The sequence below is a fragment of the Chiloscyllium plagiosum genome, unplaced genomic scaffold, assembly GCF_037043375.1.
Source record: "Chiloscyllium plagiosum isolate Xiang-an unplaced genomic scaffold, Cpla_swu_hap1 HiC_scaffold_33, whole genome shotgun sequence".
NCBI classification, from domain to species: Eukaryota; Metazoa; Chordata; class Chondrichthyes; order Orectolobiformes; family Hemiscylliidae; genus Chiloscyllium; species Chiloscyllium plagiosum.
Genome location: NW_028270171.1, coordinates 12,607,521 through 12,623,542, shown reverse-complemented (window position 1 = coordinate 12,623,542; position 16,022 = coordinate 12,607,521). Strand labels below are relative to the sequence as shown.

General features: G+C 46.5%; 1 protein-coding gene across 1 annotated transcript in view; it reads right to left on the bottom strand.

Annotated features, from left to right (window-relative positions):
* Positions 1-1,101: 1,101 nt before the first annotated feature.
* LOC122542214 (uncharacterized) overlaps positions 1,102-16,022 on the bottom strand; it is an 18,505-nt gene continuing 3,584 nt past the window's right edge. Inside the window, exons 2-6 of the mRNA XM_043679711.2 lie at positions 7,712-7,773; positions 6,778-6,846; positions 5,952-6,006; positions 3,059-3,095; positions 1,102-2,615 (exon numbers count right to left, since the gene is read on the bottom strand). Coding sequence (XP_043535646.2) covers positions 2,579-2,615; positions 3,059-3,095; positions 5,952-6,006; positions 6,778-6,846; positions 7,712-7,773 — 260 coding nt within the window. The 3' untranslated portion in view covers positions 1,102-2,578. The remainder of the gene's footprint in view (positions 2,616-3,058; positions 3,096-5,951; positions 6,007-6,777; positions 6,847-7,711; positions 7,774-16,022) is intronic.

Genomic DNA, 16,022 nt, shown 5'->3' with positions numbered 1-16,022 from the left:
TGCTGGAGGGTCAGTACTGAGGGAGTGCTGCACTGTCGGAGGGTCAGTACTGAGGGAGTGCTGCACTGCTGGAGGGTCAGTACTGAGGGAGTGCTGCACTGTCGGAGGGTCAGTACTGAGGGAGTGCTTCACTGTCGGAGGGTCAGTACTGAGGGAGTGCTGCACTGCTGGAGGGTCTGTACTGAGGGAGTGCTTCACTATCGGAGGGTCAGTACTGAGGGAGTGCTGCACTGTCGGATGGTCAGTACTGAGGGAGTGCAGCACTGTCGGATGGTCAGTACTGAGGGAATGCTGCACTGCTGGAGGGTCAGTACTGAGGGAGTGCTGCACTGTCGGATGGTCAGTACTGAGGGAGTGCTGCACTATCTGACGGTCAGTACTGAGGGAGTGCTGCACTATCTGATGGTCAGTACTGAGGGAGTGCCGCACTGTCGGATGGTCAGTACTGAGGGAGTGCTGCACTATCTGACGGTCAGTACTGAGGGAGTGCTGCACTGTCGGATGGTCAGTACTGAGGGAGTGCTGCACTATCTGACGGTCAGTACTGAGGGAGTGCTGCACTGTCGGATGGTCAGTACTGAGGGAGTCCTGCACTGCTGGAGGGTCAGTACTGAGGGAGTGCTGCACTATCGGATTGTCAGTACTGAGGGAGTGCTGCACTGTCGGATGGTCAGTACTGAGGGAGTGCTGCACTGTCGGAGGGTCAGTGCTGACCTTGCTTGTTACTTCCTTCACAATTTTCAATAAATTAGTCAAACCTCCCTTTCACCAAACTATGTTGACTCTGCCTGACAGCATTAGGATTCTCTAAGTGCCCTGCTTACGGAAGACAGGCAGGAGAGTGGAATCGAGGCCTCAGTCAGGCGCATCCTGATAGTATCGAATGGTGGAGCAGGCCTGAGGGGCTGAATGGCCTCTCCTACTCCCAGCTCTTATGCTCTTATGCACAGTTAGAGCTGAGGTCATGGAGACGTATTAAACTCGTGAGGTAGGACACCAAAGCTGTAACTCAACTGTGGGGTCTGTGGTCTCAGGTAAGAGAGGGAGCAGACGGAATCTGGTAAGGGCTGTACAGAATAGAAATAACCACGTGTCACACAACCAGATCAAAAGGGAGATTTTCCTAGTGCTCCCACACTTTAATAATTTATCATATTCTAAATGGACCACCACGTCCCCCTCCCCTCACTAAAACAGACAGCGTGGGATGGTGGGGGATGTAGGCAAAGATACGTCCATTTTTAATAAAACAAAATGAGCATCTATCAATAAATACTGAAACGAGGAAAGGTGAGAAATGGGGTTGCAGAGAGAGAGAAAAAAATAACAAAACAATTCATTCTAACCGGGCAGCTTTTAGTGGAATCTGGGAGACTCCGAAGCTCAGGAATGGGTCGCTGATTATTCCCAAAGTATGATGGGTCATGTCAGAATCTGATCGCTATGGAAACAGGTACTGCTGAGGAGATGGAAGGTGTGATTTCCTGGTGAAAAAGGGCGTTGTCAATGTTTAAGGGCTCTGTGTGGTAGCCCCCACACCTTTATGCACCATGGCCGTATTAGTTCCTTGACTTGATCCAACGGGCTGGGGGCCCAGATTACTGACTGCAAGGGTCAGAGGTCGGACAGCAATCCCCCCCGGACTCTTATCATTTTACAATTTGGGGTCAAAGCCTCACATGATCGAGGGAAAGGGAGTCAGTGATCGAGGAGGTCCGGGTCACGGGAAGAGTTTAGAATTGGCTGATTAGGTTCCATGGTCAAACAATCGTGTTTGAAGCATGAAAGGTTCTAGAAAGGACTCCGAGCCTGTGCCCTCAGGAGAGAGAGGCAGCAGTGGAGAAAGGGTTACTGTGAATATGTGACTGAGATAGTTTAGTCAGGGTTGAGCAGTGATCCAACTAGGAGATGGCATTTTCCCAGCTCAGGGTGGGGTTAAAGTCTTGACCCATCCAGGGTTTACTGTCCTTAATCAAAGGGAACGTTTGACCCTGTGACCTCTCCCCTGTACCCATCAGAGGCTTGCGCCGCAATCATTCAGAACAGGCCTGGGGCCTAACTCTGAAGGCTCAAGCCCTGCACTCAGGTAAGGTGCTGAACTCTTCACCAGCTCAATCAAAGGCTTCATTGCCTCACTAGGCCCCTTCGGAGGATAGTGAAGACTCAACCAGTCTTGACTCTAAGTGAGGGGGGGGTTTGTGTGTGGTCTCCAGACTGGTTCAGGCTGGGAATAGGAAGAGTCCAACCCTGAAAGGAAAGACCAGTGAAGCCACTGGGTGTTTTAAAGGCAGGCTGTGTGGGATAGGTGGCCTCTAAGATGGGTCTGAAGGAGAGACGAGGATGGAGGCTGTGGGTCATTGGGATTCACCACCTCCACCCCTTCGTTATCCTATGGATTCTGGTTTGTGACGGGGGGGTTCGTTTGGGGAGACTTTCAAATGGAAGTGAATTCTTCTTGAATAAAAAAAAAACGATCAGCGACACAGTTCATCAGAGCAAAGCGCGAGGTGCAGAGATGAGACTTGGCTCCTGTTTTTGGGTGTTAACGCCCAGTTTCTCTGACCGCACACTGACACGATTAATGCTCAGGCTGCTCGAACACATTTGCGATGGATCTGAAAGAGAAAAGATCATGAATCCAAATCCCATCCGCCCAATCGGAAAGATCGCAAGCTGTTGACAATACAGGGATGGTGCTGACCAATCAAAGAGCAGGACAAACCATCAACTAAAATTTTCTCAGGATATAGGCAAATTCTACACTCCCTCCCCCATACTCACACCCTCTCCCACATTCACTCCCTACCCCAAATTCATTAACTCCCCAACAGTCAATTAATCTGCCCAAATTACTCACATAACCCCCCTTCATTCAATGTGTCTCAATCAATCTCCCATTATCCATCTCTCCCTCACTCTTCCTTATCCACTCAACCCCTCTCTCTCACACAGATCCCTACACACACATCCCTGTGTCATTCTGTGCATCAAACTACCTGAGAACTATTTGAGAATGGTTTGTGCTGTGTACTGTGAGCCGATCAACAGTTTTACTCACTGATATATTGTTGATGAGAATTCATCTACGTAGCTGCCTGGAAAAGAAGCATAAACAGGGGTTGTGAGTGACCCTTACCCTGCTGAATACACACTGACTCTGTATGGTTACACAGAGAGTGACCCTTACCCTGCTGAATACACACTGTACGGTTACACAGAGAGTGACTCTTACCCTGCTAAATACGCATTGACCCTGAACGGTTACACAGAGAGTGACTCTTACCCTGCTAAATACGCACTGACCCTGTACGGTTACACAGAGAGTGACCCTTACCCTGCTGAATACACACTGACTCTGTACGGTTACACAGAGAGTGACCCTTATCCTGCTGAATAAACACTGACTCTGTAAATTTACACAGAGAGTGACCCTTATCCTGCTGAATAAACACTGACTCTGTAAATTTACACAGAGAGTGACCCTTACCCTGCTGAATACACACTGGCTCTGTACAGTTACACACTGGGTGACCCTTACCCTGCTGAATACACACTGGCTCTGTACAGTTACACACTGGGTGACCCTTACCCTGCTGAATACACACTGGCTCTGTACAGTTACACACTGGGTGACCCTTACCCTGCTGAATACACACTGGCTCTGTACAGTTACACACTGGGTGACCCTTACCCTGCTGAATACACATAGGCTTTGTACAGTTACACAGAGAGTGATCCCTATCCTGTTGAAATTCATACCTCAATTAAATTCTTATTCTAGAACATCAGGAAGTGTAGGAATTTAAAAATTAGACAGTCCGACTAATCTCAAAGGATTTTTGAATTCCGCTCTTGCAAGGTGTTTCCAACATTTTGATATCACCCAGAATTAACCTCCCCATGTCTGAACTACATTCCCTTTCACAGGGACTCTGCAAACTCCTTCTCTCAGTCATTTATCAACATCAGTGGCCTGTGCTCCTGTGAGAGATCTTTCTCTGGATCCCATGAGTTCTCTCTCTCTGCTGATTATTCCATCATTCTCAGATCATACTCCCGTTCCGTGTAGGACCTTGACATTGTGGTACTCAATCTCCTCCTCACGTGGAATCATAGAATCCCTTCAATGTGGAAACAGGCCCTTCGGCCCAACAAATCCACACCGACCCTTGGAAGAGTATCCCACCCAAACCCATTCCCCTGCCCTATTACTCTACATTTACCCCTAAGTAATGCACCTAAAGTACATATTTCTGAATACTATGGGGCAATTTAACCTGGCCAATCTACCTGACTTGCACATCTTTGGACTGTGGGCGGAAACCAGAGCACCCAGAGGAAATCCACACAGTCACGGGGAGAATGTGCAAACACCACGCAGACAGTCTCCCGAGGCTGGAATCAAACCCGGGACTAATGTTCTTTTAGTAGTCACTATTCGAGCCATTTTTAAAGTTATTTCAGTCATAGGATATGAGTGTCACTGGTAAGACCAATATTTATTACCCATCCATAATTGCCCTTGAACTAAGAGGCTTTCTAGACCTAATTCAGAGGGCAGTTACACGTGAACCACATTGATGTGAGTCTGGAGTCACGTGGAGGCCAGACTGGGTAAGGACAGCAGATTTCCTTCCCGAAAGGACAGCCACGACTCAGATTTCACTTTTAAAACAACAATGTGGCAGGTTCAATAATTGTTTTTATATGACATTAGCGTTTTATTTCTAAATTCAGAATTAATTCACTCTAAATGGAAATTTCTCCAGCTACCATTTAGTTTGATTTATTATTGTCACATGTACTGAGATACAGTGAAAAGTATTGTTTTGCGTGCTATCCAGACAAGTCATTACCTTCCATAAGTACATCAGGGTAATGTAGAATGGAATGCAGAATGTAGTGTTCCAGTTACAGAGAAGGTGCAGAGAAAGATCAACTCTAATGTATGACAGGTCTGTTCATAATTAGCCTGGTGCTGGAAAAGCACAGCAGGTCAGACAGCATCCGAGGAGAAGGAAAGTCGACATTTCAGGCAAAAGCCCTTCATCAGGGCTAATGAAGGGTTTTTGCCGAAACGTCGATTTTTCTGCTCCTCAGATGCTGCCTGACCTGCTGTGCTTTTCCAGCACCAGGCTAATGTTGACTCTAATCTCCAGCATCTGCAGTACCTACATCCGCCCAGGTCTGTTCCTAAGTCTGATAGCAGCGGGGAAGAAGCTGTTCTTAAATCTGTTTTCAAACTTTTATATCTTATGCCCAGTGGAAGAGTGTGGAAGCGAATATAATGAGGAGTGGGAAGGGTCCTTGATGATGTTAGCTGCTTTCGTAAGGCAGCAGGAAGTATAGACGGAGTTAGTGGATAGAAGGCTGGTTTATGTGATGGACTGGGCTGTGTTCACAGCTCTCTGGAACTCATTGCAGTCCTGAGCAGAGCAGCTGCCATACCATGATGCATCTGGATAGGATGCTTTCTCTGGTGCACCTATAAAAATTGGTAAGGTTGAACCCATACCTCCCAAACATCAACCTAACTCTCTAGGTTACCAGTCTAGTGGCATTATACCATCAATACCAACCAATATAGTATAGCTCTGAGTGCAGCAGAGTTAGAGAGAATGTACTGGGAGGGGTGGCTCAGTGGCTAGCACCGTTGCCTCACAGCACCAGGATCCCAGGTTCAATTCCCACCTCGGGCGACGGTCTGTGTGGAGTTTGCACATTCTTCCCCGTGTCTGCGTGGGTTTCCTCCCACAGTCTAAAAATGTGCAGGCCAGGTGAATTGGTCATGCTTAATTGCCCATAGTATTAGATGGGTTAGTCAGAGGGAAATAGGTCTGAGTGGGTTACTCTTCGAAGGGTCGGTTGGGCCAAAGGGCCAGTTTCCACACTGTAGGGAATCTAATCATTAAATAACAGGACTTAGATAGAAAGTTCCGACCATTACCCACCTGGTTTGCAAACTGTTTCACATATTACGGGGCACACATAACAGAACTGACAGTACTGTAGAAGAAAGGGAAAGTAAGGAGAGTACAGATTAGACCGAGAATCTCAATAAATAATATTGGCCACAATCAAAGATTACAAGGGCCAAAAAAAGATTCACTTTGGAGAGGTGCGATACATATTGATTTGATTTATTATTGTCGCGTGTACCTGGGTACAGTGAAAAGTTTTGTTTTGTGTGCAGTACAGGCAGATCATACTATACAAAGGGTGACTGAACAGAGTGAGGAATACAATGTTACAGCTGCAGAGAAGGTGCACAGAGTGGGATCAACAATAAACCTAGAATTTGAGAGGTCCGTTCACAAGTCTCATAATAGAAAGGAAGAAGCTGATCTTGAATGTGTTGGGTACACGTGTTTAAGCTTTCTAATCTTCTGCCTGTTGGAAAGGGTTGGAAGAGGTTATGACTGGGCTGGGAGGGGTAGTTTGTATCTTGTGCATTGGAGACAGAGGCAAAATCATATTCTGAAGGATTGGAATCGGTCCAGAGACTGAATAATAGAGACATTGGATACATGTAGTGAAGGCAAAGAAATGGAGGAAACTGTATTGTTAAAACATTCAAGAACAAGAAAGAACTAAATGGACATTGAGCTGACTTACCCAATTCATGGAGCTCTGGTATGTAGCACAGTCTACCAGGAATACATGAGTCTTTAGCCCAGAGTTTCATGAATAGAAACATAGTCCAGAAGGGTCTTTCCCAGTGTGATCCTGGGACTGGGGCTTGGCTGGTGTTGCTGTGATGCCTGTGAAAGTTCTTACCTTGCAATCCTCACAGTGCTCGCTCTTGTCTCCTTCCTCACAAGGGCATTTATCACAATCATCGCAGTGCTGTGGGGACAGACGGGAATGGTGTTTAACATAAGAACCTTCAAAAGCCTAATGTGACTGTCTCTCTGAGTCAAAATCCCTAACAGCACTGTGCACACACCAAGCACTGCAGTGGTTCAAGAGGATGCTCGCTACTGCCATCTCCAGGGCATTAGGGGAGGCAGCAATAAATGCCTCCCCTGCCACAACCCATGGACAAATAATTAAAGGAAAATAAGACAACAAAAAGCACCCAAAAGAGAAAGGTTCAAATCCGACACAAACTGAGGAACTTTACTGAGAAGAGAGGCAATGTGTAGAAGATTTGTGTTTTGCCCTCGTCAGGACAGACGCAAGAATACCAAATTTCAAACTCTCACGACAATTTATACTGCATGAGGAAAGGGGGGGCTGATTGGTTGATTGGTTGGCAAGTCAACTCTGAAGAAGAAACACTAAATTATGGCTCCCCTAAATGAAGGGGAGTTCTGGGAAATTCAAACTTTGTCCTCATGTTTGTCGAGAATGGGTCTCTGCATATGAATATGTGTGTCTTCTGGAAGACATAGTCTTGTTTTAAACTCAACTGAATGTTCTCTGAGATGATTAAGTTCTCTCAGCGCTAGTTAATCTGGCTAACCAAGTCCATATTATATGAAGATCTCTCCAAATTAAAGTTGGTTGGAATGCTGACCTTCCATCTCTGAACCCTGGTCAGTGGGCATGAGTAACAGGCAGTTCCTTGGACAGCCAATTTACCCACAATGCCAGTTTTATATCCAGGTTGCCAATCTGAGTACCGTTCTGATCTGGTGTCTCTGATCGCCTCTCACCCAGACACAGAAATCTGACCGATCAATCTTCAAAAAAAAATCAAACTGCTCACCTCACAGAAGGTGCAGTAACTGCACAGGGAACCATCTTTGTATCCTCCAGCTTCTTCCTCACCTGCCCCAAAAAAAAAGGATTAAATCAAAGAGGCAACTAAAACAGAGAAGACCTTAATGCGTGGTATCACGCCAATGAATAATCCAGAGACCCGAGGCAGAGACTATACATTCAACTCCTTCTACAGCAGACTGGGCTGGAATTTAAATTGTTTAAAGGACCTGGCCTTAGTAATGGTGACAAACTTGGCATCGATTGTTGTAAGAATCCATCAGTTTCAAGGAAATCTGCTGTCCTTACTCGGTCTGGCCTATATGTGACTCCAGACCCCAAAGTAACGTGGTTGATTCTTAACTGCCCCCTGTAATGGCCCTAGCAAGCCTCTTGGTGCAAGGGCAATTAGAGATGGGGCAATAGCAAGGGGCCACTCTTTCTGAAATTCAGCTACAATGGTTTGGCAGACGGGGAAAGGTCAGCAACACGTAGAAAACCTAACGATTCCTGGGACCTCAGGTAGGAAATGATGGGGCACTATCCTTCATGGACCCCTTTCCCAATCCGCCACAGATTCACCTGCACCTCCACACAGAAGGGGAGGTGAGGGGAGGGGGGGAAGGGAGGTGAGGGGAAGGGGGGAGGGGAGGTGAGGGGAGGGGAGGAGGGAAGGGGAGGAGGGGAGGGGAGGAGAGGAGAGGGGAGAGGAGGAGAGGAGAGGGGAAGGGAGGAGAGGAGAGGGGAAGGGAGGAGAGGAGAGGGGAAGGGAGGGCAGGGAGGGGAGGGGAGGAGAGGAGGTGAGGGGAGGAGAGGAGGTGAGGGGAAGGGAAGGGAGGGGAGGGGAGGTGGTGAGGGGAAGGGAAGGGAGGGGAGGGGAGGAGGGAGGGGAAGGGAGGGGAGGAGGGAGGGGAAGGGAGGGGAGGGGGGAGGGGAGGGGGGAGGGGAGGGGAGTGGAAGGGAGGGGAGGGGAGGGGGAGGAGAGGGCAGGGGAGGAGAGGAAAGAGGAGGAGAGGGGAGGAGAGAGGAGGGGAGGGGAGGAGAGAGGAGGGGAGAGGAGGGGAGGGGAGAGGAGGGGAGGGGAGGGGAGGGGAGGGGAGGGGAGGGGAGGGGAGGGGAGGGGAGGGGAGAGGAGGAAAAGGAAGGGCAGGGGAGGGGAGGAGAGGAGATGGGATGGGAGGGGAGGGGTGGAGAGGAGTGAGAGGGGATGGGAGGAAAGAGGAGAAGAGAGGAGAAAGATTTTAAAGGGACCTAAGGGGCAATTTTTTTCACACAGAGAGTGATCCGTGTGCCAGAGGAAGTGGTAGATGCAGATACAGTTATGATTTTTAAAAGACATTTGGGCAGGTACATGAATAGGAAAGGTTTACAGGGATATGGATTAAAAGCAGGCAGGTTGGATTAGAATCGTAGAATCCCCACTATGTTGAAGCAGGCTATTCGGCCCATCGAGTCCACACCGACCCTCTGAAGAGCATCCCATTCAGACCCACTCCCCTACCCTATCCCTGTAATCCTGCATTTCCCATGGCTAAACCACCTAGCTAGCAAATCTCTGGAAGCTATGGGCAATTTAGCATGGCCAATCCATGCACATCTTTGGTCTAGTTTAGTTTGGAAAACTTGGTTGCCATGGATGAGAAGGGCCTGTTTCCGTGTATGTCTCGATGAGAAAGGGGAAGACCTCAGATGACTCAAAATACCAAGGGAGGTGACTAGGCCCCAGGCTTTACTATGTTGGAATGAATTCAACTTGAACTCCACGTGATTCCTAATTGCTGAGAGGATGTGTGTTCCTGGAGGTTGGAGCTTGGAGATGGGGAGGACATTTAAGCAGGTGATGGGGTGGTGTAGCCAAACACAGTCCCTCGCTGTCTCCAACAGAGTTCCATTCTGGGCAGTAAGACACATGACTGGCCTTCTTACTGCACTGTCAATTGAGGGCCCTTACCAATTAAGGGCCAGTTAAAGACCAATTAAGGACCAATTAAAAACCAATTAAGGACCTTATCCCAGTTGCCCTGGCATTAACCCAATTGTTGCCACATGCCAGTCTCGATATGTGAACCCAGAATTGTAAAATTGTTACAGTGCAGAAAGAGGCCAATCAGCCCATTGTGCCAGTTCTATTACTCAATGCCAATCTCTTGCCTTTTCCCCTTATCCCTGCACACCAAATAACCATCCCGTGCCCCTCTTGAATTCCTCAATTGAACCTGGTTCCACCAAATTTCCAGGTAGGGTGTTCCATAACTGCCTGAGTTATTAACTCAGAGGGTGGGTAGGATCCTTTAATAACAGGCCATCACGTTTAGATGGAGGGATTGGATGTCAGGAAGGGGCTTTCCCAGAAACCTAAATCTCCATTCTCCATTAGTCCCACTGCACATGATGTGTCGCTGACCTGAAGCCTCTGTGATCCTGGGATACCAGGGGTGTTGGGGTTGGGGTCCTTAAGGCAGCAGACTCAGCCCCCTCTATGATGCTCCTGAACATCTCCTCAGATCTCCCCAGTGGGACCTCTACCTGCCGGGTCTGATTCTGGTGGTCCTGACTGGCGTGCTGTTTGAAAGAGCTCTTCAGCAAGTAAAACAAGAGTTCCGACACCTCAGCAAGACTCTGTCCATCACCATCATCAACTGAAGCAAATATTTGCTCAAAAGATCTCTTGATTAATTCCTGGGGTGAGAGGGATCACATCTTCATATTCATTTGCATCTCTTGCAAATCTGTGTTCGCCTCGTCTTATACACAACTAGTAGGTTAAAAATCACACAATGCCACGTTATAGTCCAACCAGTTTATTTGGAAGCACTAACTTTTGTAGAGCCACTCCTTTATCGACTTCCTGACAAAGGAGTGGTGCTCCGAAAGCTAGTGCTTCCAAATAAACCTGTTGGACTATAACGTGGCATTGTGTGATTTTTAACTTTGTCCACCCCAGTCCAACACCGGCTCCTCCACATCATGACAACTAATAGGAGCAGCTTTTCTCTACTGACCTTATCCAAACCGTTATAGTTTTGTACCCCTCCATCAAATCTCCCCTCAGTCTCAGAACTGCCTTAGCTTCTCTGAACAAAGCTAATAGCTAAAACCTTTCATCACCGAAACCATTCTGGGAAATCTCTCTCCACACCCTCTTAAAGACTCTTGCAATCCTTTCTAGAGGATGGTGACCAGAATTGGGTCCGGTACTCTAGTTAGGGCCTAACCAGAGCTTTCTAAACATTGAGCATGTGCCTATGTTTAGTTCCCCTATTTCTGAAGCCCACAATCCCACTCTGCTCTGCTCACCACTCTCTCAATGTGTCTTGTCGCCTTCAAAAATCAATATACATGATCCCCCCCCCTTCTGCATATTTGTAAGATCCACGCCATTAAATTTATACTGGCTGCTCCCATGCCTCCCAAAATGCATCACATCGCAAATCTCCATATTAAATTCTGTTTGCCGCTTATCTGCCCATGCCTTGTGGTTGTTTTTGGTGATGGGGCAGCCAAGGCTGAAATATTCACAAGGTATCTTAGATCAGCTGAACAGATGATCTCAGCTTCCTCTTGAAGTCTCCCAACATCACAGATACAAACTTTCAGCTAATTCGGTTCACTTCACACAATGTTAAGAAATGACCAAAGGCACTGGATTCTAGCAAAGGCCATAGGCCTTGCCAACTGCCAGGAATACTATTGAAAACTTGTGCTCCAGCGCCTCTAGCCTGGATGATTTCGTACAGCTGCAACACTAACATCCACCCAGCACTGTGTAAATTAGCCTAAATGTACCATGCTCATAAAAGTCAAGACAAATCCAACCCAGACAATTATTGTCCGCATCAATCTATTCTTGTTCATCAGCAACTTTTAAAAACAAATTCATTCACAGGATGAGAGTGTTGCTGACTGGCCCAGCTTTTATTGCCCATTCCTAATTGCCCAGAGGGCAGTTAAGAGCCAACCCACATTGCTGTCACCTGTAGGCCAGACCAGGTGAGGATGGCAGTTTCCTTCCTTAAAGGTCATTTGTGAATCAGATGAGTTTTTCCAACAATTGACAAGGGATTCATGGTCATCATTAGACTCTTAATTCCAGATTTTTATCGAATTCAAATTCCACCATCTGCCATGGCAGGATTCAAATTCAGGTCCCCCAGAATATTACCTGGGTCTCTAGATTGACAGTCCAGCAATAATAGCACTCAGCTGTTATTTCTAATGATAAATAATGGTGGTGGAGTCGATAACTAGCATTTAGTGAACAATAACCTACTGGGTGATGCCCAGTTTGGGTTCCACCAAGATCATTCGGCTCCTGACCTCATTACAGCCTCAGTTCAAACATGGACCAAAGAGCTAAATTCCAGAGGTGTGGTGAGAGTGACCGTCCTTGATATCAAGGCTGCCTTTGTCTGAGTGGGACATCAAGCAAAACTAGAGTCAATGGGAATCACGGGGAACCATTCTCGGCTGGTTGGAGTCATACCTGGCACAAAAGAAATTGGCCTGTGGTTGTTGGAGGTCAATCATCTCAGCTCCAGGGCACCTCTGCATCAGCTCCTCAGAGAAGTGTTCTATCTGTGGATCTGAATGAATTGCTACTTTCCCTCAGTTCTAAACCTGGCCTATTAACTGCAAAGCCTTCTTGTTTGATTCACACAACTAAGAAACTTGAGGTAACATATTTCTGTAACTTCTCTGAACAAACTAGTTCTTTTTCCAAGATGGACTATTTGTATATGGGACTTCAGTCAGGTCTCCTTTGAACTAAGTCCAGAATGTTTTAACTAAATTTATTGCTCTTCCCAGCTGCTACTAAGTTAATGTGTTAATTTTTAAAAAGACTTCTACTGCTAAAAAAATCCCATAATATAGACAAACTTTCACTAACCCTCCAGAGGCTGTGATTGTCATCAGCTCTCTGATACATAATGCCTTATAATCGTGTTCAGAAATTATTAGTTAATTAGTTTAGTCAACTAGTTCATAGTAAACACGTTTCCAAAAAAAATCACATATGTCACTAGTTTGAAATCCAAACTCTGGAAAAACTCTATTTCAACACACACCTTTCATCTCAGCAGCTCTGACAACACTTAATAAACTGGAGACCAGTCATGCCAAAGCAACATGCTTGATTGGCACCCCATGCCACACCTTCAGCGTTAGCTCCCTCCAGCAATTGACACACTGCGACATCAGTGTGCACCATCTCCACGTTACCCTGCAAAGATTCACCAAGTCTCCTCAGATAGCACCTTACAAATCCACCAGCCTTACCATCTATAAGGACAGAGGCAGCAGATACATGGGAACACCACCACTTGCTAGTTCCTCTCCAAGCCACTCACCATCCTGACGTGGAAACATATCGGCCATTCCTTCAGTATCACTGGGTCATTATCCTGAGACTGCCTCCCTAACGGCATCGCTACCACCCAAGGTCTGCAAGTGTTCAAGGAGGCAGCTCACCACCACCTCCTCAGGGGCAAGTGGGGATGGGCAATAAATACTGACCCAGCCAGTGTCAACTTCAACCCAGGAATGGACTAAAAGTATATTTACTGATGTAAACGTCCTCAAGGTTCTAAAGGCACTATATCAATGTAAACTATTGTAATTTTGTCAAACCTGAGAACTTTGTTATATCACAAGAACCTTTGCATAGTCTATATCTCTCTCTCTCTCTCCACAGATGCTGCCAGACCTGCCGAGTTTCTTTAGCACTTCATTTCAGATCTCCAGCATTTGCTTTTGTGTTGTAAGTGATGGTTTACTTGAATAACCAATGGGAGAGAGAGACAAGGGAAACATTGGAGGAAGCTGACACAGGAGATTCTTGGGTTGACCAGAGCTTATGTTCTAACAGATATGGAGATAGGCTATTGGCAGATGGACTGAATGGCCTCTTGTCAAAAGCTAGCCTCTGTCTCATTTCATTCTGTGCTACCTCACCGCCTCTGAGGCCTGTGTTTTTAAAAAGAATGTAGGTTATACGATAGGAAATTACAATGCTGAGCTGATACTTCACATATAACGTGCTGTTTGAATGTCAGGTTGCCCCATTACCAACCAAAGGGTCTCTGATGTCAGATGGATTGTTGTAGGATGGTGAGGGGTGTGGGGGGAGTGTGATGTGTCGGTTAGCTAAGTTGGTCGGATGGCTGGTTTGCAATGCAGATTGAGGGTATTGGTGAGGCCCCTTCTGGGTCTAGTTCTGGTTGACCTGTTATAGGAAGGACATTATTCAGCTAGAGTGGGTTCAGAAGAGATTTCCCAGGATGTTGCGCGACATGGAAGGCTTGAGTTATAAGAAAAGGCTGGATAGGCTGGGACTTCTTTCACCAGAGCGTAGGAGGTTGCGAGCTGATCCTATAGAGGATTATAAAAACGTGAGGGGAATAGTTAGGGTTAATGGTAATTGTGTCTTCCCTGGGTTGGGAGATTTCAAGACGAAGGGGCACATTTTTAAGGTATGAGGAGAGAAATTTAAAAAGATATGAGGGGCAAAATTTTTACACAGAGTATGATTTGCATGTGGAATAAGCTTCGTGAGGAAGTGGTGGATGTGGGCACAGTTACAACATTTAAAAGATACTTAGATAAGTCCACAAATAGGAAAGGTTTGAAGGGATATGGGCCAGGAGCAGGCAGGTGGGACTAGTTTAGTTTGGGAACATGGTTGGCCTGGACTGGTTGGATCGTGGAGTCTGTTTCTGTGCTGGATGACTCCATGAAGCCAACAGTGTGGGTCCAATTCCTGCATTGGCTATGGTTACTATGGTCAACGTGCCCTTTGCCTGAGCTGTGGTGACTCTCACCACCAGTCACCTCTCTCTAACAAGACAGCAAACCTCTGGGACTATTGGTGCTTTTACCTTTATGTATAAATAGTAGCAGCATCTCAAGTCATTCAATGCAATCATTGCTGATTTGCAACCAAATTCCTTATGCCCTTCTTTGACTCATGTTTCTCCTTCATTCTCTCATGGGGGTGGTGGGTAGTGATGACTATCCCTGATTGACCTGAGTGCCCCGTTATCTTGCTTCAGAGGGCAACTGAGAGGCACCCACATTAGTATAGGTCTGGAGTCACACGTAGACTAGACCAGGTAAGGAGGGCAGATTTCCTCTCCTAAAGGACATTAGTTGATAGCAATCAATGGTAGTTTCACAGACCCTCCCCCATCACAGACTGGCTTCCAATTTAGAAACATCAATGGAAGTTAAATTCCACCAGATGGTGGGGTGGGGTTTGAATCTGACCTCACCCCAGAGCATTGGACAGGACCCTCGGATTTCTAGTCCAGTGTCCTTACCACTATTTTGTTAAAAAATACGTTTACAGGATATGGGCATCATTGGCAGGATTCACTTTCATTACCCATCACTCTTTGCATAAGGGTAGTTAAGAGTCAACCACAGAGGGCTAAAGACCTGGAGAGAGTTCAAAAGAGATTTGCGAGAATGGCACTAGGAATGAAAGATTTTAGATACAAGGAAAGGTGAGAGAGATTGGGCTTATTCTCCATGGAGCAGAGAAATAAAGAGGTGACCTTATTGAGGAGTTCAAAATTAGGAACAATTTGGACAGGGTAAAAAAGGACTCACTGGTATGTCAGTCACTAAGGGTCACAGTTTCAAGATTGTCAGCAACCGAGCTAGGAGTGAGATGAAGAGAAATGTCTTTACTCAGGGAGATTTTAGGATTTGGAATATGCTGCCTGGGAGACTGGTGGAGGTGAATTCCATAGGAGGTTTCAAATATATATTTGAAAGGGATAAATTTAGAGGGTTATGGAGATCAGGCTGGAGAGTGGGACTAGCTGGGCAGCTCTTTTGGGAGCTAGTACAGACACAATGGGCCAAATGGCCTCCTTCTGTACTGTATCATTCCAAATCATTGTGGGTCTGGAGTCACATGTAGGTCAGACCGGGTTAAGGATGGCAGATTTTCTTCCCAAAAAGGCATTGATGAGCCAGACAGGTTTTCCTTCATAAGGATCAACCGTGCTGATATGGTCATTGGTTTTAATTCTAGATTTCATTAAAAATTGAATTCCAGTTTTACCATGGGTGGGTGCTAGATTACCAGCTCAGTGACATAACCACTACACCAAAACCTCACCATCATATTAGCCTCTACCCCCAATTACTGTCCTTTGCTGTTCTGCTAATCAACTGGGGAATTTGCTTTTCTCTGAGTTGTCCATCAGTTTTCTCTCTGGGAAGTGAAGGTCACCTGAGGAAATTCTCACCATGCATTGCCTGTCTCTAACCAAGACTGAGGACAGGCGATCAAATAACCAGGTAACTGAGTG